Source organism: Littorina saxatilis, linkage group LG8 (genome assembly GCF_037325665.1).
Source record: "Littorina saxatilis isolate snail1 linkage group LG8, US_GU_Lsax_2.0, whole genome shotgun sequence".
In the NCBI taxonomy this organism is placed as follows: domain Eukaryota; kingdom Metazoa; phylum Mollusca; class Gastropoda; order Littorinimorpha; family Littorinidae; genus Littorina; species Littorina saxatilis.
In genome coordinates this window covers 73,479,996-73,504,932 of record NC_090252.1, presented here as the reverse complement: position 1 = coordinate 73,504,932, position 24,937 = coordinate 73,479,996, and the positions used below count along the sequence as shown (strand labels likewise).

The window sequence follows — 24,937 nt, the reverse complement described above, 5'->3', positions numbered from 1 at the left end:
CTTATGGAAAGCCGTTTGGCTCATAACTATTACAGCTGTAATTTAAAATAAATACAGCTGTATTTAATGATAAATACAGCTGTATTTAATCATAAATACAGCTGTATTTAAAAATAATTACACCTGTATTTAAAAATATATACAGCTGTATTTATTATTAAATACAGGTGTAATTATTTTTAAATACAGCTGCATTTAAAAATAAATACAGCTGTATTTAAAAATAATTACACCTGTATTTAATAGTAAATACAGCTGTATTTAAAAATAAATACACCTGTAATTATTTTTAGATACAGGTGTAATTATTTTTAAATACAGCTGTATTTATTTTTAAATGCAGCTGCATTTAATAAATGCGGCTGAAATAAATTAGAACTTGAATCGGAAAATGTACGACATGCAAAGCGACAATCTCGTGGAGATACTACTTCCGGTGACGCCACTGGATCAGACCCGCCATTGCGACGTCAATTTGTTGCAGTCTGGTAATGAGCCAGAAGAAGTTTTAAGAAGGTAAGCAACGTTTTGTTTGCTTGTTCATTTGTGACTTAATGGAAGAAACAATGCGTGATCTTTGAAACACGGGTACCGGGTCCCGGTTTGATAACCACTGGCAGTGGCAATCAAAGATGGCGTGTAAAACTAAAAGCAACTTTCTGTGTTTTGGAGTTCATTAAATGTTGGGATGAATATGTCAGGTTTGAGGATGCACATTTCTGTAGGTTCATCTCGGTATTCCACCCCCTCGGCTTTCTGTTGTAAATATTAAGCTGAGCACGGTGATCGAATGTGGAAGCTACGTTTGGTCAAAGGTCACAGAAGATTTGCGTCGTGCAGCGAAGGAAAGAATCGCGATCTTGTTTCCGAATCGGTACCTCTTTGTTTTTCATTAAACCTGTCATTCTGCTTGCTCGGCTTTGTTAGATGTTTGCATATCGTGTTGCTATTTTCTTTGCTTTTATTATTGTTTCTTACTTGTGCTTCGTTTATCGATACAACGCAAGTAATAAAAGTGTTTGGCAATTTTCAGGGAAAATGGAATGCTACTTGTAAACTGTACAACGCATGGTGTATTCCAGGATATCTGATCAAGAGTTGGATGCGTTGGTGGAACCAATTACTGCTTCCAACAAGCTTACTGGGTCCTTAATGATACAAGCTCGTCTGAAAGGACAGGGGACAGTACTTCAGGTAACTCTTCTGTGCTGAATATTAGAATAGTAAAGCTTCAAAAAGGAATTTTAAACTGTTGAAAAACAACTGAGAAATGGACCAATGTTTCACAGTCACAGATTCTGATTTTAAAGTTAAGTAATACCGTTTTTATATTTAGTCAAGTTTTGACTAAATATTTTAACGTAGAGGGGGGAATTGAGACGAGGGTCGTGGTGTATGTGTGTGTGTGTGTGTGTCTGTCTGTCTGTCTGTGTGTGTGTTTCGATCCATCATACAACGCCGCAGCTATGGAGGTCAATGCGTTGCTTCGGCAGGGCACTGTGGACTCCCCTAGAGTTGTATTTTGGGACCATGATTTTATGTTTTCCGCTGGAAAACAGTTTACGTTACCTGAATTTGCAGCGTCATTTCCTGGGTGATGGTGTGCATCTAGCAAACGTATATTCCCAAGCTTGGGACCTGTTGGCGTAACATATCAAGATCAAGAAGATCAAGCAACGTCAGGACAGGCCAGGTTGTACAAGTCCCTTCGTCAGGCGATAAACACAGTCGGTTTTTGTGTGATTAAATAATGTTGTAGCCGGGTCAGGTTGCATTGTGCGTTTTGACTGATCAGCTTACAAAGCACGGGTATAGGAACAGGGAATCTTCAAATTGTTTACATTTTCTTTCTTGTTTGATGCGGGTGGGTGGCATAAATCGACGGCTCTAAATGGGGTCAACCAGATCGGTAGATGGGAAGTAACTCGAGTTTATGACAGGCTCGTTGTGGATGATGTCCCTTGTCTAAAAACCAGTTCAAGGTGGATCCGGAATGGTTCTTCGATCAACACGATTGTTGAGTGTTCTGTCAAATCAAGATATCGTGACATGTTTCAACAGTATGTTTCTGTGTTGGTGGATAGTATGGATCAGTGTTTTTCCAGAGTACTTGGAAATAATTTTCAGGTGAGATTCTGATGAACATGTTGGTGTTACGATGCCTTTTCATGTGAGCGTTTGTCAATTCAGAGAATCAGAATATTTGTTCCTGTGGAGGTACTGTATGTCAATTACCTCGGGTGTTTGTCATTTCAGTGAATCAGGAAATATTGGTTCCTGTGGAAGTACTGTTTTGTCAATCACCTGTTATTTTGCCTAGGAGATTCCAAATTTATTTTGATTGTGGTACTGTGGGCTAGGTAATATTTCATGTGGAGGTACTGTTGTCACTTGTGTTGGCTGGTGCCTCACAGATTACAAACACTATTTTGGTTAAAGTACATGTACCGTGGGCTAGGTAATATTTCATGGTGGGGCTGATTTTTCAGAGAATCAGAAAACATGGTTCGCTGTTGTTCTTTTTGTCAAATTAAGCTATAGGGCCTCAGAGATTCCAACATTAGTTAGTATGTGGATTTGTTAGCCAGGTATTATGTTGGTGTGTGACAGTTCAGAGAACCATGATGTAATTTCCTGTTGGTGTTCTGTTTGTCATAAATGTATTGAGCCTCAGAGATTCCAAACTCGTTTGGTGGGGGTACTGGGTGCCAGGATTTGAGTTTGACACAGAAAACACAATTGGTTTGAAGTACTTTGGGCCAGATTTTAATCAATTTCTTTGGTTTGTATTTCAGACTCCCAAAATCTGGTGACAACTTCAGAAGTATGGGATATTAAACACCTTTTACAGGCTGAACAGTGAAGGAGTTGTTAACTCCTGCAAGGAGCAGCAGACAAGTTCAAGGCTTATGTGTAATTCTCAGTAATCTGACAAATAAGGCTGTGTTCACATATCCTGTTTTTTATGCACAGGAATATGCCTCCCAGGAGGGCAGCGTCAAGGCGGGTAGCCGAAGTGACCCGAGCCGCTGCAGGTCGGCCGAGGGCCAGCAACCAGACAGCCTCGCAGCGACAACCCGGTGGGTTTGAGTCAGCCACAGCAGGAGGGGAAGAAAGCGCCACTGCTTTGGCCGCGGTATTGGCAGAACTACGCAGGCTGGGGGAGCGGCAAGAGACCTGCCAAGTGGCCATTGTCTCGCTCCAGAAAGACAACCAACGTCTGCAAGAAGCTGTTTCGGGTGATCGTGAGGCCATCGCCTCAACATCGGGATCGATGACAACCGGTACCAGCAATTCTACCCTGTCTGGCTCGGTTGCCAACCTGGTCAACACAATCACAGGTGAGGCGGCAACCCAATTGGTGCCTGTTGTTTTGTTCGTCGAGGATAAAGTTAAACGCAGGATCTGGGGCCCGGGGCGTCAATCCACAATGACAACTGAAAAGTTTCAAATGGAAGCGTGTCAATGTTAATTGTAATTCAATCTGACAATGATCTCTTTCCTGCGTTCATGCGGTTGCAAACAGACCAGAATTGGTTCTGTTCTGTTCACATAGTACTTTGAGTTCACTTACATGCAAGGGTGATGCACAGTATTCCTATGGAGAGAACTTCATCTTTAAGTGTACTTCGATTAACTGAAGATATTCAATTGTTTACTTCAATGTGGGAGGTGTGCAATGTGTAAATACACATCAACTCAGTCAGTAAGATTTATGTGCTGGTGTATGATGCAGAGCTGTCAGCCCCTATGAAGCTTCATGTGTAGCAATCTTGAATTTATAGTGTAGCAAATGGTGTTTATCTTTAAGTATTGCATCATCTTATAATCCACTGCACCTACATGTTTATATGTCAAGACACAAATGTTGCAATAACTGTGTTCAGACAAGAAAACAGCAGCAGGAACAAATGAACATTGTAGAGTGTCTGTATAACGAAGTAGCATTTTCTGTTTTACAAGTAGCATGCTACATCGAAAGCGTAATAGTCTGCAGCTCTAATTGGGCCACTAATGCGACATGGTGCTTTTGGATTCCACAAGTTATTTTGCATGTTGTTTTTAAGGCAAATATGTCAGAAGCTCCTAAAGAACTTTAGTGGGTAAGCCTGTGACATTGTTGTCCACATAGAGAATACTATATGGTTTCCTATGAAATACCAGTTTTACTCAAGTTGTGCTTTTAAATATTAAACTGCGAACAATATTTCAAAACACTAGTGTAAAACTGGTATCAAACAGGAAGCCATGTAGTATTCTGTTTATCCTACATACAGGGTTCGTACAGGTCATGGAAAGTCATGGAATTTGATTTTTAATTTTCCAGACCTGGAAAGTCATGGAATTTCAATTCAAGTCATGGAATTTCAATTCAAGTCATGGAATTTAACATAAATAAGAAAGAAAAAAAAATAACCTTTAGCACGCCAGCTTTCTTTCGAGTTGTTTCTTGACAACAAAAAGTATGCGGAATTGGAACGAATTACCAAGGAAGATCTTCGCAATGAACTGTGTATCGCGGTGAAAAAAATGACAGTTCGTCAAGTCACAGTGTTAGTGACGGTTATGAAACGGAATTTACGAAAGTGCAGATGGATACAAACAGTGGCTGGTCCAGTTTAGTGAAATGACAGGACCAGCAAACATTACCGATAATCTGACTGCGTAGCAAATGCTTGACTTGCTTGTCAAAGAGACACTGCGTAGAAACTGACTCAAATTCAGTGCAAAGCAAGCCAGTGTCAAAACTGGCAGTGACAAGATGTAAAAAGTTTGCGTGTTCGGAAATGGCGACCTGTGGATCTAGTCATGGAAAATGTTATTGAGGCTCATGGGAAAGTCATGGAATTTTGTTTCTAAAAACCAGTGGGGACCCTGTACATACTGTTGCATGTTCATTGCTGTAAATGTCCCTTTGTCGAAGCGCCCAGATTGAAGAAGCTTAAAAATTGAACCTGGATCTCTCCGAATGCCTCGTATAATCTTTTATGTCAAAGCAAGGAAATGTCACTGGTGTGGTGTTTACGTTCTTAAAATTCTTCCGAGTGTTCAAAGAAGGACGCTTGTTTCGGTATTGGAGGCAGTGAAAAATCAGGTCCTTGTCAGACAAGACCTCTTTACACATGCAATGTAGAGTGAATGGTATTGTTATGACATGAGTGGTATGTCACGTTAGTGTAATAAGTTGTATTCTTACACGCTCCACAAAGGCACAGAGTACGGGGAGCCATCCCGCGGGTTGATCCTGGTGGAGTAGCTGTCAGAGCTTTGGCGTTGAGGCCCACGAGACGTCGTCTGTACCAAGTATCAGGACCAAACGCTCTCTGGCATCTAGACGGATACCACAAGTTGATATCGTGAGTACAGCTACAAATACATACACTGGGCACAAAAAAATCCTTTTTAAAAATTTGGTGAATGTTGAGTGTGTCCGGTGGTGGGGAGGATGTTGGGGGTTGTGCCAGTTTGAACATGGAATTTGAGTGGATTGATACAGGTGGCATAAGGGTGATAAGGAATTCTCTTATTTTATGACGCTGGAATCTTTCTTTTAAGACCTACATAACCCTGAGATAATAAGGTCTTATAATGGGGGTAAACTTACAGAGGTTATGAGCAGAATATCTTAGAGAACAGCATACCTGCCAATTGCTACGATTTTGGCGCAGCATGCTCCGATTTTGCAGGAATTGCTACGCTGCTACTCTAAGCCCTGAGCTGCTACGCTAAAAAAAAAAAAATGACAAGCGTGCAAAATGTTCACTTATTGCTTGACAATCAACAATGAACATTGCATAACTAGTCGAGTACCGATGGCTGGGAACCACTCCGTTATGACTCGATATTGTCCACGTGACTTGCTTAGCAAATCGTGAATTTTATTGCAAGCATTCGCATTTCCGGTGACTCTATGCGCCAATTGTGAATTTGATTAGAATATGCAATGCACTTGTTAAGTTGTAAGCTGTGCACAGTGACGGTGTTAGAAGTGGAAACTGGAGGGAGACAGGATAAAAACGGGGAAACGTAAGGGTGGTGAAGATTATGGTGCAAGTTCCACACCGATGCGGGCAAATCATTTTCAACGATTTTTGCCGAAGAATTCGACAGACTTTGCGTGTATAGGTAATAATACCTGCTATTCCGACTTGGTTGTGTGACAGACGTTTTCTTCCACACGAGATTACGTTGATTGTCTAAATCTACTTTTTGACGGAAGTGGCCGAACAACTGTGAATGACGTCTCGTTATATGGGAATGACGTCACAGTCATCGTCACAGTCTGTATCTTTTGAAGCATCTCATTCTTCATGACGTCTTTCTGTGTCTGCATCCGCAAAATGTTTGTTCATTCCGGAATCTTTGTCATCTATGTTCAGAACTCTGTCCTTATAGTGTCAGACAAACAGGCCTCCTGAGCGAACCACTTTCCAAGGGAAGTTAAATTCGCGTATGGAAACAGTACTGTCGTCTGGGGTGCCGTTTTCAGTATTCTGAGCGTTGAAGAATCTGTAAAGAGAAGAAACGATAACAGCAGGAGAAATAAAAGTCGTGTGTGCATTTTATGTTTTTTTGGAGTGACGATTTTGAGTTTGAATCCGTTCTTGCCATGCTCCTAAAGCGTGTAACATACAATCTTGCATACGTTTGCTTTAGTAGTGGCAAAGAAGGAAAGCGTGTGACATTGAACTATGTTTAGACGGTTGTAATGTCGTAGAGCTCTCAGAATCTTACAAACGTTTTTGATGGCATTTTAAATGCGGGCTTGCGATTCAAATTTAAGATTATGCGAGTGCTACGCTTATAAACACCAATTGCAACTCTGACATTTGGTGAAAGTTCCAAAATGCTACTCTTTGGGCTTCACAGGGGTTGGCAGCTATGAAACAGGGTCTTGAAAATGTCTTGTTTGGGATCGTAAAAGGAAGGGCGTCTTCTAAGGGGTAGGTGGGTAACGAAGGTGAGTCGTGTGCAAGTATTTTCTTTTCTTTTCTTTTTATTTTGTCATTTTCTGGATATGTAATGAAAGACTGGTCCATTGATGATTTCCCCACGGAATACAAAACATATTCTGGTTATACCTTACCATTTCTACTGGGTGGTTATTTAAATTTGGTTGCTTGGTGTTTTTTTTAACAATAAACACCCCTTCAAGTTAACAGAGAAATAAGCAGAGGGGGGAATACTTTTCGGTGAATACCAAGCTACCTAGTCCTAACAAATAACCACCCAGCAACCAGTCTGAATCCTCGATAGCTCATAGGTTGAGAAACCACACTGTGTGGTCACTGCTTGGTGACTGAAAAGTTCTGAATGCTCAAATATTCGAAAGAGGAAAGAGCTCATACATACTCAACTGCATTTACACTATTCATTTCAGGTTTCAACACACAGAATCCAATATAAGATCCATAAGTTTGGTTGTTTTCTAAATCAAAATCTACGTTGTACCAGACACAAGGTCTCAAGGCAAGTAACTCTCATATTTTGTGTAGAAAATAGAGTTGTTCCCATTTTGCATTTGTACAAATAAAAAGACAGTAATCTGTAGGTCAATTATATTTCACTTCATAAATAGAACTTTTTTTCCCGAGATACTTAAACATGAAAAGAACGCAAAAATATTTGCCTTATCGTCTTAGCAGAACAACTATGTACTTTATTTTATTCGAAATTAAATTAACTGCTATAAAGAGTTTGCAGAATTGCGCAATTTTCACAGAACTCTTCAACCATGGATTAATCACATGCTTGTGCAGGTAGACTGGCTGAGTGAATAATACTTGATCAAAATAATTATGTGTGCTGTGGGCAGGCTGTCTGTCTGTCCAAGGACAAAAAATGTAACGTTGAGCTGTTATCTCAGAAGTTTATACAGCTAGACCTCTGAAACTTTGCACACTTTTAGGGTTTGATGATTTCACGAAGTGACCGCAGTTTCGTTGACCCTCATCAAATTTTGGGGTCACAGCGGGGTCATGTTCGTTTAATAAAAACTTAACGTTGATGTTATCTCAGATGTGTTTTTAGCTAGAGCTTTAACCCTTAGGCTGGTTGTCGCGACATATGTCGCGCTACTTTACGTATGCTGTCACCTGGTTGTCACGACATATGTCGCGCTATTGGCTCAGTCTGTTTGGTCGGTTCCGATTACCTCCCATTGATGCGAAAACCTATATGACTGTTTTTTGTTATGTTTCTCTCTGTTAATTCACCAGTGGCTATGTAACATGTGTTACAGAATTGCACCGGTGTAAGGGTTAATAGTACGCACACTTCTAGGTTTTGATAATGTACCAACTTGACATAAGATTGTGGGCGGGGATGTAGCTCAGTCGGTAGCGCGCTAGATTTGTATCCAGTTGCCTGCTGTCAGCGTGAGTTCGTCCCCACGTTCGGCGGGAGATTTATTTCTCGGAGTCAACTTTGTGTGCAGACTCTCCTCGGTGTCCGAACACCCCCGTGTGTACACACAAGCACAAGACCAAGTGCGCACGAAAAAGATCCTGTAATCCATGTCAGAGTTCGGTGGGTTATAGAAACAAGAAAATACCCAGCATGCTTCCTCCGAAAGCGGCGTATGGCTGCCTAAATGGTGGGGTAAAAACGGTCATACACGTAAAATTCCACTCGTGCAAACCACGAGTGCACGTGGGAGTTTCAGCCCACGAACGCATAAGAAGAAGAAGACGACATAAGGTTGATTGACCTTCGTCACAGCCCACTTCGTCAACATCACGGGCCAAAGAACAGGCCTGGGAATGATACGCCTTTCGTCGTATTTACGACGAAGTCCTTTTCTAATTGTGTAAGAAAAGAGCCTCCGTGTGCCCTTAAAAATGCTTAAAACGCAACATTTTCCCGTCAGTACGCCCAAACCACTTTTACTCATTCCCAGGCCTGAAAGAATCTAGACACAGCCATCGTCGAACGCTGAAGAAGAAGAAGATTGACCTTCGTCAAGTTTTGGGGTCACAGGGGGTCATGTTCGAATCAAAATATCTTAACATTGATGTTATCTCAGGTGTTTTTGAAGCTTGAGCTTTGAAACTTTGAACACTTGAAGGATTTGATCATCTACCTACGTGACCCTAGTTTGGTTGATCCCTGTCACATTTTGGGGTCACAGTGGGGTCAAGTTTGTAAAAGCTTTACATTGCGGTTTTCTCAGTTATTTTTTATTAAATTTCACTGAATTGTATGTGTTATTAACCAGCAGACATTACCAAAATTTTGCTTATTTTTATCAAATTTTAGAGTCCCAGCAGTTAGTGGAATCCTCCTTTTAAGACCTACAAGACCCTTAAGGCTTATGGACATGACGAAGAAAAGTCATATAAAGCAATTGCTTTTCTTGATTTATTTCTTTGCAAAATTGAAGAAAGGTGGATTAAATGGGTTACACACCTTTTCTCAATGATATATATTAAAAATAATGGTCTTGATTCTCGGTCATGAAAAAGCACTTTGACCATTACTTTTTAATATTTACTGAGCATGTTACCTGTACTTATTTCCCAATAACTCTTTAATCAGAATTTGTGTGGTGAAATCACATATGGAAACGGATCTCTGTTTGTTATATTGCAGGTGGAAAATGGTGATTCATGGGGCAATCGATGGCTTTAGCCGGGCCACTACCTTCCTCCATGCCACCGAAACAACAGGTCAGAGACCGTTCGGGATCTGTTTTTGGGTGGAACCCAACGCTTTGGACTCCCGTCAAGAGTCCGCATGGACCATGGTGGCGAGAATCTGGATGTCGTCGCCCTCATGAATGAACACAGGGGAGAAGGGAGAGGCAGTGCGATGCAAGGCCGCAGTGACCATAACCAAAGGATCGAGCGTCTCTGGCTCGACGTCTGGAAAGATGTGGTGAACCCTTACCATGACCTGTTTACTGCAATGGGAACACCACAGGCAGAAGGTGGTCTGGGGATACTGAACATGGACAATCCCATTCACTTGTGGGCCCTCCACTATGTTTTTCTGCCCAGGCTGAACCGGTCCCTACAGTGGATTGTGGAACAGAAGAACCACCAACCCCTGAGGACAGAGCGCAACAGAACTCCCCTGCAGCTCTTCTTCAGGGGGATGCTGGAGAGACGAGCCAGCACATCCACAGCAGTACAGGACTTCTGGAAAGGGAGAAGCCTTCAATCGATAATCGAGGACCATCCTTTGCCAGACAGTCGTTAGGATGTGCCTGCCACGGCTTGCCCCCTCTCTGAGGAACAGCTCGTGCAACTAACGGAGCGCATTGACCCTCGGAGTGGGCCACCCACCGATCAACATGGTCAGATGTTGTTCTCCAGTTCGTTGCCAACATGCTCGAGTAAAAAAAAAGTTAGCTTGTGGACACCCCAAACCTGAAGTGTATAGCAGACCTGTGAACCCATACGATTTTGCCATATTTTGTACGCTTGATTGTCCAGACTACAAGCAGATTGGTCAGTGGAATCACAAGAAAAATTCATTGTCTACTTTTATTTACAAGCGCATTCCAAAGCCGATCCAGTGTTTTGACACATGATTACTGCTTTTGTCAATGAAAGAAGCATTCGTTTTAAATTGTAAACTTATTAGGCTACTTGCCCTATCCGCTCTAGCCACGTAATCGTGCAATAAATCTGCAATATCTTGCATGGCGTTGGGAGGTGTGCCTCAATTTGCGGGTTTGCTTTGAGACCTCAGAGTAAGGATGTGTCTGGGTGCAGACACTTCGCCTTCAAAAAAGTTAATTTGCACTGAGCAGCATTGGGCTGCAACAATGAAAGCCTCAAAAACAATCATAAAGTTTGTTCAAAGTACCAAGCATGGTAGAAGGTATAAGCAACTGTTTTTTTCAAATTGGTTTAAATCTGCGCTCTAATTCTAAACCAATCTTTGTAAAGTGGAAAGTCATTCAAATAAAGCGAAATTATGTCCGCTGTGTATTTTATTATTTTTAAACACAGGTACTGCACCACGAAAACAATATTGCTAAAAAAAAAAAAAAAATATGTACACTTTGTGAAAGAAAGTTGTAAAGAAAGTTTTACACAATGATTTGCCATTAGGTTACCTGTTTAATTGCACCAAACAGACATGGGATTCTTCCGTAAAATTACGGAATTCCGTAAATTTTTAGGCTCCAGGGATCATTCTTGAGATTCGTGCAAATCCGCTGAGAAAATGTTGGGGTATATGTAGGTAAAGACCCAAGTTTTTCGGCCGGTCCGCTGATCGCGACGCTCCATTCCATACTATTCTTGAACGGTTGGTTCCTAAAACGGTCAGACTGTTGCTGGTCGATCCGTATGGGAACGCGCTCTGTGTCTTTGTCTCCTACAGTCACCGTTTCAACGTAGCTATCGGGGATTCAGTATAAGCTAAAGCATACCGTATGAGAATGATTCGGCGCCATTTTTACATCGCTTCGAGCCACTTGCCAAAATGATGAGGAAGCTAAAGCGAGACGAAACCGTTCTATCCCGGGAAATTGACCAGCAGAAGTACAAGAAAAATCTCTGGAGATTCGACTGGCTCGATGAAGTTGTATCATTGAGCTGGAAATACGAGAAAGGCCAGAAGACACAAGACGTGAAACTGAAAGTTGGCGATGCTTTTGCTAAAATCAACTTGCCGGGAAAAACTTAGTGCACTTTGTGCAACGATGTTAATGTTATCAACTACGGTTCCAATGGAAAGACTGCCCTCAAAAGCCACTTGAAAAGCAACAAGCACCTGACTATCCTGAAAACCCAGTCGTGTAATCAGTCACTGGGGTCGTTTGGCACCGACGAGGTAAGAACATTGAAACCACACCGTCACACGCCACCACCCCCCCCCCATCCCCGCCTCTCTCTCTCTCTCTCTCTCTCTCTCTCTCTTTCTCCTCCTTATTTTGAGTCTTAGCGTAAAATTAATTTGAGAAACATGGAAAGGGAGGGGGGGGCTATGATTAAGCTGAAATATGCATTTCAGGGCCATTTTTGTGTGTCTAAAATACTAAAAACCTTCAGCTTCTGGGGGCTTTGCCCCCAGACCCCGACCAGGGGCGTTGCCCCTGGACCCTACTTTTTTTTTCCTTAATTATCACTTTTTCTGAATCCCATGTCTGACCAAATTTCTTTTGATGTATCTATAGTATAGATTTATAAAGTTGAAAATTGCTGAAAGTTTTTAAAACAGACTATTGTTTTTGAAAAAGACCTTAGTGTATTTTTAGGTTTATTGATGCTAGATATATTTATATATATATATATATATATATATATATATATATATGGCTTGCCCAATCCAACGTATAAAGGAACTCATTGTTATTCAGCCATTAACCTTCGCCGGCACTCGTTATCGACTACACACGGACGCATTCGTGGGGCCGTGCAGACCCATGCTTCTCAAAGAAGGAAAAATGTGCATATCCTTCCGTGGCACTCGTGGGGCCGTGCAGACCCATGCTTCTCAAAGAAAGAAAAATATGCATATCCTTCCGTGGCACTCGTGGGTCCGTGCGGACACAGAAGGGTGTTTGATGCAAATATCTCTTAAACGAGTTGGAATTTTTTAATGAGCTTTTAGAAATGCCTCAGACACCTAAAAAGCTATCATCTCCTAAAAGCTCATTAAATTTCAGTGATAATTAATTAATTAATTAATGGTCAAATTTAGACTGCACACGGTATTTGGTAAAATATTATGGGTCTGCATGGCCCCACGAGTGCCACGGAAGGGTTTGCACAATTGTCCTTCTTTGAGAAGTATGGGTCCGCATGGACCCACGAGTGCCTCGGAAGGGTATACACGCTTTTCCTTCTTTGAGAAGTATGGGTCCGCACGTCCCCACGAATGCTTCCGTGTGTAGTCTAAATTTGACCATTAATTAATTAATTAATTAATTAATTATCACTGAAATTTAATGAGCTTTTAGGAGATGAAAGCTTTGTAGGTGTCTGAGGCATTTCTAAAAGCTCATTAAAAAATTCCAACTCGTTTAAGAGATATTTGAGACAATGACAAAAGGTGACGTTTTCATGTCAGTATGTCCCAAATGACATCACCAGTACATTTTTCATTCTATCTAATCTGTTTTCGTTCTATTTTTTCTAATAACATGCGTTAACAATTGATTGCCAACTGGAATGGAAGAGCACAAAAAGTGTAACTTGATATGTAGTTTCTCTAGAGGGAAAAACATCTTCCACTTTCATGTCAGTGTGTCCCATGCAACATACATTTGCCAAACAGCTATGTGTAAGTAGATTATTTGTTAGTGGTATAGAAAATACTGATCAACAATCAAAGTCAGTTTTCACATTCATTTTCTACCTATTTCTTATTTGTTTATTCTTTTGGCAATGGTGAAATGTCAGCAATCGTGTGTCATTCGGGACAGTAGACATGACACCTGACCTTTTGTCACTGTCTCATTTGCAATCAAACACCCTTCTGGGTCCGCACGGACCCACGAGTGCCTCGGAAGGGTATACACGCTTTTCCTTCTTTGAGAAGTATGGGTCCGCACGTCCCCACAAATGCTTCCGTGTGTAGTCTAAATTTGACCATTAATTAATTAATTAATTATCACTGAAATTTAATGAGCTTTTAGGAGATGATAGCTTGTTAGGTGTCTGAGGCATTTCTAAAAGCTCATTAAAAAATTCCAACTCGTTTAAAAGATATTTGCAATCAAACACCCTTCTGGGTCCGCACGGACCCACGAGTGCCGGCGAAGGTTAAAGACATTTTCCGAATTACAATGGTTTAATAGCCAACTTGCACAATACCCCTTTTGAACAGCTCTCTGGTGCGAAAGATAAGGAAGGTTCACTTCCCTACGGGCAAACGTTTTGCTCTCACAAGCACTGGTGTTCTCTGGCTTGTGTAAAAAAACCAAAATAAAATCTCAATCGCCTTACTTTTGTATACAGGACATGCTTGGGTACTTTGAACGAACTAAAGGATTATTCTTGCGGCTATTATTGCCGCAGCCAATAAACCTTTAACGACTTTGTGTGTGTCGGTGTGTGAATGCTCTGATTTGTTTTGCTATTGTGTATTGCCGTGAGCTCTGGCGAGAAGGGGTGATTAATTTATGTTCATTATTATTATGTCTCACTGTGTTTTCACAGCTGTACAGAACAGTGAAAGGGATACTCGTTCAAACTTTGGTATGATGCCATGAGCGCCATAGTTTAACTAGAGTCAAATCAGTTATTTTTCTTTTTATATTCAATGGTGCCTCATTCACCCATATTCATCAGAACATAAGCTTTTTGCAACGTTCATTGAAGGTCAAGGTCCCTTTAAGTTACCTATCAAACCTCATAGTGGTGTTTATTGTTTATGGTTAGTGTTTTCCCCTGGAGCAATTTTTTGATTAGTGCTTTTGTGAACAAGAAACAATTAACAAGTGGCTCTATCCCATTCCCCCCCCCCCCCCCCCCCCCCCCCTTCCACGTGGCGATATAACCTTCGTGGTTGAAAACACCAAAGAAAGAAAGTGTTTTAAACATTTTCAGTTCTCCATTTAGTTTGGTGAAGTAGTGTAGAGCATTTTTTGAACATCAATAATCATGTATGAATTTATTGCATGTTTGTTGCTAGAATATTAATCATTCTTCTGCTGAAGAACTTTGTGCCTGATGAAAGTAAACATTGTGGTCAGTCGCATAGGTACCCCCCGCGGGTTTGGGGGAAGAATTTACCCGATGCTCCCCAGCATGTCGTAAGAGGCGACTAACTGATTCTGTTTCTCCTTTTACCCTTGTTAAGTGTTTCTTGTATAGAATATAGTCAATTTTTGTAAAGATTTTACTCAAGCAGTATGTAAGTGTTATGTCCTTTGTACTGGAAACTTGCATTCTCCCAGTAAGGTAATATATTGTACTTCCCGCAGTGGGGCACTGCGGTTATGAAATTAAAGGCCCCTCCTGTTTTTGGAACCGCAGGAGCTTTCTAGTTTGCTGTTAGGTAGATTTTTGGTTCCTCTTTCCTGTCATGCTCTCTTTTTCTTCATGAATTCTTTTCTTTGTTCTGCCTTCTTGCTCATTCACCTGTATTTTTTCCAAAAATCTCTTCTCTTGCCGCTTGTCTCGCGATTCATGTATAGTTTAATCTGTTAGTGTTCTGATGTAAGTCCAGCAGTAGATAGGTTAAGCCTATTTTAACATACTGGAAACTGGTAATCTTCCAGTAGGTATTAATTTAGTTTTACTAAAGCCTGCTGGGACACAAGTAATGGGTTAGTGCATTTGTAAACAGGAATCGCTTGACAAGTGGCCCCCTTCATCCCCCCCCCCCCCCCCCTTCCTCGTCCTGATATGGCTCTGCGTAGTCGGCTGGACGTTAAGCAACAAATAAACAAACAAAATATATTGTACTACGTTGCAAGCCCCTGGAGCAAATTTTTGATTAAGTGCTTTTGTGAACAAGAAACAATTGACAAGTGGCTCTATCCCATCTCCCCCCGTCGCGATATAACCTTCGTGGTTGAAAACAATGTTAAACACAAAATAAAGAAAGAATAGGCACCCCCTAAAATCAAAGGTGAGTTTTAGATACTAAAATGTGCCAACAATTTTAACAGCACACCCGAGTCCCCTTTTTGACTCACATGCGTAGCAAAAGTGAGTCTATGTACTCACCCGAGTCGTCCGTCCGTCCGTCCGGAAAACTTTAACGTTGGATATTTCTTGGACACTATTCAGTCTATCAGTACCAAATTTGGCAAGATGGTGTATGATGACAAGGCCCCAAAAAACATACATAGCATCTTGACCTTGCTTCAAGGTCAAGGTCGCAGGGGCCATAAATGTTGCCTAAAAAACAGCTATTTTTCACATTTTTCCCATTTTCTCTGAAGTTTTTGAGATTGAATACCTCACCTATATATGATATATAGGGCAAAGTAAGCCCCATCTTTTGATACCAGTTTGGTTTACCTTGCTTCAAGGTCAAGGTCACAGGAGCTCTTCAAAGTTGGATTGTATACATATTTTGAAGTGACCTTGACCCTGAACTATGGAAGATAACTGTTTCAAACTTAAAAATTATGTGGGGCACATGTTATGCTTTCATCATGAGACACATTTGGTCACATATGATCAAGGTCAAGGTCACTTTGACCCTTATGAAATGTGACCAAAATAAGGTAGTGAACCACTAAAAGTGACCATATCTCATGGTAGAAAGAGCCAATAAGCACCATTGTACCTTCCCGCAGTGGGGCACTGCGGTTATGAAATTAAAGGCCCCTCCTGTTTTTGGAACCGCAGGAGCTTTCTAGTTTGCTGTTAGGTAGATTTTTGGTTCCTCTTTCCTGTCATGCTCTCTTTTTCTTCATGAATTCTTTTCTTTTTTCTGCCTTCTTGCTCATTCACCTGTATTTTTTCCAAAAATCTCTTCTCTTGCCGCTTGTCTCGCGATTCATGTATAGTTTAATCTGTTAGTGTTCTGATGTAAGTCCAGCAGTAGATAGGTTAAGCCTATTTTAACATACTGGAAACTGGTAATCTTCCAGTAGGTATTAATTTAGTTTTACTAAAGCCTGCTGGGACACAAGTAATGGGTTAGTGCATTTGTAAACAGGAATCGCTTGACAAGTGGCCCCCTTCATCCCCCCCTTCCTCGTCCTGATATGGCTCTGCGTAGTCGGCTGGACGTTAAGCAACAAATAAACAAACAAACAAACAAACCATTGTACCTCCTATGTCTTGAATTAACAGCTGTGTTGCATGACCTTGGATGACCTTGACCTTGGGTCAAGGTCACATGTATTTTGGTAGGAAAAATGTGTAAAGCATGCGAGTCGTATGGGCTTTGCCCTTCTTGTTACTTTAGTTGCAAGATCAGTACATGTTCTATCACGGAATTTTGTTTTGTTTTTGTAATTATGTGTATTTAGAGATTTTTCAAACCAAACTATTAATCTTTGAGCTCAGATGTCCTACTTTTTGACGTATTGGTATGTTTATTCAAGGTAAGCTAGACGAATCATTTGTATCAGGAAACTAAAATAAATGAAATTCTGATTTTATGTGAAAAATTGAATCAGTATCACAACAATTTCAAAAATTATTCATATTATGTGCTGGTTAATGACTATTACATTTGCAAGCCAAAGCTCTGTTTGCATTCTGAATTTTGCATGTAAATGTCCCATTTCAAAGATCACCTATATATTTAGGTGTGTGTGTAGTCTTTTTAAGAACATCAATTATATACATTTATTGGATCTTGATTGCTTGAATGTGTATGACACATAATTCTTGTGTATGAATAAATGTGTATGACAAGTTTGAATATTGGATAATACAAATTGTTTGTATGGATTTTGATTCCTGTATGGTGAGGCAATGAACATGTGCGAGTGAGATGTCTATGATGGACAGCAAAATGTAGTTATGGATTCATGGCTGCTAGTCTCATTTCCAGTCATATTAAAAAAAACAAGTTGTTTTTACAAAAACACAAAACATAACTCAAGTTGTCTGCCACAAATACAATTAATTTTAATCAAACAAGTGTCATGCAGAAAATCCACTTTAAATAAGGAAAATCATCACAAAATGGAATGCATACTTTATGTTTATCACATCACAAGACACACTGGTAATACTTGGCAGGTGAGAGTTAACCCATCACACAATGGAATGAATATTTTTATCACATCATTAGACTGGTATTACTTGGCAGTTGAGAGTTAACCTATCACAAAATGGAATGAATACTTAATTTTTATCCCATCATAAGACTGGTAATACTTGGCAGTTGCGAGTTCATCCATCACAAAGTGGAATGAATACTTTAATTTTATCACATCATAAAGAATACATCGGTTCTACTTGGCAGGTGACAGCTGAACAGTTAGCAAAACAGTCACTATTTAATACTGGTTACAGAGACGAGGAATTGAGGCTGAAATTTATAAACTAAACAAGAAAGCTGAAATTGTGTGAGCCGTTTGTTCGTTCATGGGCTGAAACTCCCACGGCTTTTACGTGTATGACCGTTTTTACCCCGCCATTTAGGCAGCCATACGCCGCGTTCGGAGGAAGCATGCTGGGTATTTTCGTGTTTCTATAACCCACCGAACTCTGACATGGATTACAGGATCTTTTTCGTGCGCACTTGGTCTTGTGCTTGCGTGTACACACGGGGGTGTTCGGACACCGAGGAGAGTCTGCACACAAAGTTGACTGTGAGCAATAATAAATCTCTCGCCGAACGTGGGGACGAACTCGCGCTGACAGCGGCCAACAGGACTGAGCTACATCCCCGCCCTTGTGTGAGCAGTGACCTTCACTACAGAGGAGTGTAAAACTATAAAAGGAAAAGCAGTAGACAACGCCAGTTTTGGTTAATTTGGTAAAACATAAAAACAGACTATCGTTACACAGGGCACGAATATCACATTATCATAACTGTTACAAACGCTTTTGAGTTTATTAATTTGTATACCATTATGAGACAGTATAACAAAGTTGTTAGCGTGCAATTGATTTGTTTGTATCCGGTTTATGGTGTATATTGCCAAGTTTTGTATGGGACACTGTAACGCTAGTCCGAGTGCTTTTGATATTTTGCTGGCAACGTGTTATTCGTGTAGTAGGGGGGTTGAACCATTTATTCTGTACATTAGGTAACTGATACCTGATATGATGTGAAGTGCTTAGTTTACTTGATCAATAGTCGAGAGAAATACAATGCTTTACATGTTTTCCATGGACAGCGTTACACGGAACACGAAAAGCAGGCAACATAATGACAAACAGTGGTGCAAAAAAACAAATAAGAACAGAACACACTCTTGAAACACAACGGCAATTTAAATAATGCAAAACACAAACATCAAATCTTCGAAAGTCTCTCTCTTGCATTTAATAGCAAGTAAGAAATGATGTACGGTACAGGCACCCAAAATAAAGCTTATTTTACTGAGAGAAAAAACCCACACACACCTTGTCTTAATAATTTTAAGATTTCAAAGTTCAACGTTAAACACCCCCCCCCCCCCCCCCCCCTGCAAAAAGCAAAGAAAACAATCAAAACAAAAACAAGGTATGTAAAGGAGTATAGGAAACCGGTTAAATCAGGGTCATGTTTTTTTTTTCCTTTGCAGCATGACCTCAAATAATTCAGTTTGAATACATTTGTGAATTCTCTTCAAAATTGCAGAACAAACATTTTTTCGCAGGGTGTGTACAGAAAGAAACACCAACACCTACGGCTACCAAGCAAAAATAATGCGAAACACAAACATCAAATCTTCGAAAGTCTCTCTCTTGCATTTAATAGCAAGTAAGAAATGATGTACGGTACAGGCACCTAAAATAAAGCTTATTTTACGGAGAGAAAAAAACCACCCACACCTTGTCTTAATAATTTTAAGATTTCAAAGTTCAACGTTAACACCCCCCCCCCCCCCCCAGGGTGTGTACAGATAGAAACACCAACAGCTACGGCTACCAAGCAGAAACTAATCGCACCATTGAAGGAAAGTTTTTACAATAAATAAAATCCACCCCCTTCAAGAACAGCCTGGGACAGCTTCTGCCTCAGTTCTTGACGTGTGGGGCAGACACCTGCATTCTGAGGGCACAAGTTGACACTCTGGGGAGTGGCTTTTCGGGTGTGTCCACAAACACCACGGTCAGAGGACTCTGGTACCCTCCTGGTACTGTGGACCGGCTCCCAGACATGAAAAACACGAAATCTGAGATGGTGGTTTCTCCGCACTTTCCATCTGAAACAAGACAAAAAAGAAATTCTGAAATAAAGGAAACATCATCCCGCTTTCTTAATAAGCATACAAGTACCAGGACTCAAAAGAGAGGGAATTATTGCATGCTTGTGTTCATTTGTAGAAGCGTAGAAATGTTAAGCATGCTTTGCGACACAGAATGAAATGCTATTTTGAAAGCGTAACTTTTCTTGAGACTTTTTTTGAGCTGCTTGACGTTCAGTTTGATATGTGAAGGCAAACGAGATTCATTTTCCCAAATCTTTGGAGCTTTCAGGGGTAAAACCATGTGCTTATCATTTGCTGCTTTACATATAAGTTATTCTCCTGGGCCGTTTCCCATTTTGTGACATGTATTTTCAGTCCTTAAAACATGTATTAAATGGCAACTTGAATGTATACTCTCCCAAAAAAGAAACTTGACACAGGTAAACATTGATGTTTTTCAAATATATAATATATGTTAGAGGAAAGCACCAAAATTCAGTTTGAAGTTTGTCGGTTACATTGTTGCTAACAACTAACCCATAAAAAGAACATAATTGAACCAAGACTTTACTAAGTGGTCGCCCTTTTATTGAATTGCAAAAATTCTCGTCTGCACAAAAATCATGTGCATGGAGAGTATCGAGAGTATACATATTTTCTTTAGTAATAATTTTTTTTCCAGTAATACTCCAGGTTGTTAATGATGCAGACTTGCAACAAAACAACATAGAATATATATATATTATTTTCTTGGTAGTGTTAGCAGTATTCAAATTCATGTCACAACTTCCGGTTTCCATGTTATGAAGGTGCTTTACTTTAAAACCTTTGTACTTTTACTGAACACTAAGACAAACAAAATGTGCAAGTATTTGTTATTCTATCTCTGCAGGCCAAGGATATTTATGAAACTAGTATTTGTGAATGAAATTAATTTGTACAGCTTAAATGTCTCAAGTTAAATTTAATAAAAAGTCTACTTTATAACATGGTTTTCCCTGGTACACAGCTCTGGAGATTAAAGCTGTGGTCTATTTATGACTTTCCTGGGCTACGAGGTTGAAAAATAGGGATACAATCATGTACAGAATTCTGTACAGCAAACGCTACCCGAAACCCCACCTATACGGCGTGTATGACCTTGAGAGCTTCAGTCAACGCTTGAATTTTTCAGGGATAACAGCCGGTTTGCTCTCTCAAGACTGATCATATTTTATCTTCAAGAGAGATCAAGGGGAAAAAATAAAAGCCCCGGCGAAGATTCGAACTCTCGACTTCGTGTCTCATGTCCTAACCACTAGGCTACTGCGCCAATTGAGAAAATGAAGGAAAAACATTGATATGAATTCATGTTATGTTATTCTTGAAGCAGCATGATTTATATCTCTATCCGCCCATTGTTCAGAAGTTTGTTTGTTTGTTTGTTTGTTTGCTTGCTTAACGCCCAGCCGACCACGAAGGGCCATATCAGGGCGGAGCTGCTTTGACATATAACGTGCGCCACACACAAGACAGAAGTCGCAGCACAGGCTTCATGGCTCACCCAGTCACATTATTCTGACACCGGACCAACCAGTCCTAGCATTAACCCCATAATGCCAGACGCCAGGCGGAGCAACCACTAGATTGCCAATTTTAAAGTCTTAGGTATGACCCGGCCGGGGTTCGAACCCACGACCTCCCGATCACGGGGCGGACGCCTTACCACTAGGCCAACCGTGCCGGTTGTTCAGAAGTGAATACATGTATAACTATTTCTTAGATGTCTGGTTTCAACTGGCTTTGGAGAGATTCAATTACTGTTCTTGTCATTTTCTTGCATGTTGTAAATAGAGATATCGCAGCTATTTGCATGGCGCGAATGTCGTGTAGCATGACGGTGTAAACATGTACTGCGATTCTGTAAAACATGTTTGCAAATAAAGGCAAATTTTAATGTCAATTTTTACGTTTTTGCAACGCATAAATGATAATTCAAGCGTAGAATGATATAAAATTATCAATTTTTTTTATCTTTGACAATACTGGTGTAGTGGCCTAGCGGTTAAGACATCGGCCCCGACATTTCGAGGCCCCGATGCCTTGAGTTCGAATCCCTGCCAAGTCGTTTATTTTTTCTGCTCGATCCTTCTTGACAACAAATATGCTCAGCTCTGCGAGAGCAAACCGGATGTTACCACTGCAAAATTCAAGCGTTGACTGAAGCTCTCAAGGTCATACACGCCGTATAGGTGGGGTTTCGGGTAGTGTTTGCTGTACAGAAATCTGTACATGATTTTGTCCCTATTTTTCAACCTCGTAGCCCCGGAAAGTCATAAATAGACCACAGCTTTAACCCATATCAATCAAGGTTTGTTATGAACCAAACGGCTTTCCATATGAGATTATATACGTACCACTGCCGCCGCCACCAAATAATCATAATATACACTTTACAACGGATTACACACACACACACACACAGATAACAAGGTAATCTTGAACTTTAGCGTGACGAAAATGGTGTACGTTGTCAACCATGGGACATCATCTACACGAAAGAGTTGTCTCCCTTGTCTGGTCACACGGATAATTCCTTCTTTGATGGGTCAAATGCATTCGTACAGTTCATCATCGGAGTTCATTCCGTAACTTCAAAGGGATCTAAAATGACTTGTTATGATTACAAGTACAGGTTCTACAAATTTGGAGACTTAAATGCCTCTGAATTAAGAGCTATGAATTTAACACGCTAAAGTTCAAGATTACCGATAACACGATATAGCAGCTAGTCTCTCGCACCGAATTCCAATATTTTGCATCTTTGGTCAAAAACGCGTACAGGCCTCCCTTCAAGTTCAACTTCTGGATGTGGATGCCCCACTGACTCGGTGTAGATCGTCACAAGAACCGAATTCGTCTGATAAAACAATTAACTTACCCTGCTGTGCGAGCCTGGGCAACAGCGTTAATTAAAACTGCACTCGCAAACCTTCCAAAACATCAGGGACATTTGCCACCCCCGCCATCTTGAGCTGTTCAGTCTGTCAAAAGGCGGCAAAGCGAGGCTATGAAGACGCGTATAAGCTTAGTGTTTTTCATGTGGATTCCCAGTCCAAGTTTTTAAGTCGCTTAACCACGTGACTTATAACTGATTATTACAGGTGTATTTATTATTAAATACAGGTGTATTTAATTTTAAATACAGGTGTATTTATTTTTAAATACAGGTGTAATTATGTTTAAATACAGGTGTATTTATTTTTAAATACAGGTGTATTTATTATTAAATACAGGTGTATTTATTTTTAAATACAGGTGTATTTATTTTTAAATACAGGTGTATTTATCATTAATTACACCTGTATTTTATAATAAATACAGGTGTATTTAATAATAAATGCACCTGTATTTAATAATAAATACACCTGTATTTAAAAATAAATACACCTGTATTTAATAATAATTACACCTGTATTTAAAAATAAATACACCTGTAATTTATAATAAATACACCTGTATTTAATAAAAAAATACACCTGTAATTAATAAAAAAAATACACCTGTAATTAATAATGATACTTATTGTATACGTTTAAGAAATAAATACAGCTGTATTTATCATTAAATACAGGTGTATTTATTTTAAATTACAGCTGTAATAGTTATGAGCCAAACGGCTTTCCATAATACAGAGGCTGTCTCTCGTGTGTGTAGTACCGTTAGGGTGCAGACGTGGTTATCTGATCCTGGAGGCGATGGTGAAAGCGGAGACACGGGTCCTAGTACAGGGCTCTCCTCTGGGGTAGGCCAGTGTGCCTTTTGTTTTTGCAGCCCTTGTGTGACAAATCATCGCCAGAGGTGGCTAGGTACAGGCCAATTGCCACACCGCAGGAATTCCGGCGTTAGAAAAGTACTCTACAAGAAGTATTGGTCCATGCTAGACCGACGCGGTGCTTGGAATTGTGCATTGTACTTGGCGAAAAAGACGTCTTCCTTACATCAAGACAATCCAACACGGGTAAACATTAACCGAGAAATGATGCCCGACTGTGTGCTCAAATTAGTGAGAGAGCTTTATCCCAACCCCACAGGAATACCCTATCAAGGCCACAACTGGTGGTAAAGGTTAGTTGCATTTCTTTCTTCATATCCGATGTAACAAATACACATGCACCTGAGACAGCATGTTCTGGAACCAAATTGCCGCATGCCACGTGTTTTGCTATTTTTGGAACGCATGGTGTAAATCTGTGACGTCAGAGAGTGTTGACTCCGCCCTTTTCTTTGAACAAGATCCCCATTGAAATGTTTGTTTACAAATATCTTCTTTATTATGGAGAATTAACCTTATCTAAGCGCATAGGGCGGTAAATGTGTGAAAACCAGCTGTGTGAACAAAAAATCTGACACCGTAACTCATGCTTAACCGAGATATTAAAGAAAATGTAGGAGCAGTATTTGTCCGTTGCCTGCAAGAGGTTTGAAATGATTTGCCAACGCAGAAGGTCAGGCTCCTTATATACTCCTGCCGGGCCTTTAAGGTAGAATTGGTTGTCTGAAGGACCCGTGGCTAAAACCACTCGGCACCACTGGCAGTGCCACAGACGGCTACATGCTCTGTCACGCGACCTCACGCACTTCTGAGGGTAAAAACCTTGTGCTCACTAATCAGACACATGACGCTCTTCGGGCGGTAAAACTCGAATGGACAAGCCATGGTACACACACATTTGTATCACATTAATTACCATTTCCTGATTCCAAAAACATATAGATATGTTATGACGTGTGGATTCGATTAAAAACAAGCTCAGAAACTAAAAAAGAATATATAATAAAGCGCACTTTCCTGTGAAGCACTATACGCTACTGCGCTATACTGGCTTGATACTTCAAGCGATCAGTGAGCAGGCCGCGGTTGTTGTGAAATACTGCAGTGCGTTCAGTTCCCTTCTGTGAGTTCGATGGATTAACTAAATGTATTCATTTCGCTTCACGCAACTTGATTTTGTTTCCAATCACCAGAGAAAAGCACATTTACTCACTTTGATTTGTAATTAATTACCATACTAACCGTGTGGTGCGTTGTCGGGCAAATCATGCCGTGTGAGTCTAACTTAAGATTAAGTGGATCCCCATGATTCGTCAATCATGCCGTGTGAGTCTAACTTAAGATTAAGTCAATCAATCAATGAGTCTTATATCGCGCATATTCCGCGGGTACAGTTCTAGGCGCTC

At 40.4% G+C, this 24,937-nt stretch overlaps 1 protein-coding gene and 1 long non-coding RNA gene across 6 annotated transcripts; one reads left to right on the top strand and one right to left on the bottom strand.

Moving 5' to 3' along the window:
- The first annotated feature begins 307 nt into the window (after positions 1 to 307).
- Positions 308 to 17,289, top strand: LOC138974317 (uncharacterized). Of its 5 annotated transcripts, none has more exons than XM_070347029.1 (5): positions 310 to 516; positions 1,083 to 2,127; positions 2,974 to 3,341; positions 5,211 to 5,357; positions 9,592 to 17,289. In XM_070347029.1, the coding sequence occupies exons 2-4, from the start codon at positions 1,994 to 1,996 to the stop codon at positions 5,255 to 5,257; spliced, it is 549 nt and encodes a 182-aa protein (XP_070203130.1). In that variant the 5' UTR covers positions 310 to 516; positions 1,083 to 1,993; the 3' UTR covers positions 5,258 to 5,357; positions 9,592 to 17,289. The 5 variants fall into 5 exon arrangements, with proteins under 5 accessions (XP_070203132.1, XP_070203130.1, XP_070203127.1 ...); XM_070347026.1 differs by having other exon boundaries at positions 1,034 to 2,127; XM_070347027.1 differs by lacking the exon at positions 9,592 to 17,289 and adding an exon at positions 7,382 to 9,515 and having other exon boundaries at positions 1,034 to 2,127.
- Positions 16,061 to 22,788, bottom strand: LOC138974318 (uncharacterized). Its single transcript, XR_011458399.1, has 3 exons — positions 22,638 to 22,788; positions 16,691 to 19,732; positions 16,061 to 16,200 (listed from the first exon to the last, which is right to left on the bottom strand). It is a non-coding gene; the product is annotated as an uncharacterized lncRNA (long non-coding RNA).
- Between the last annotated feature and the right edge of the window lie 2,149 nt (positions 22,789 to 24,937).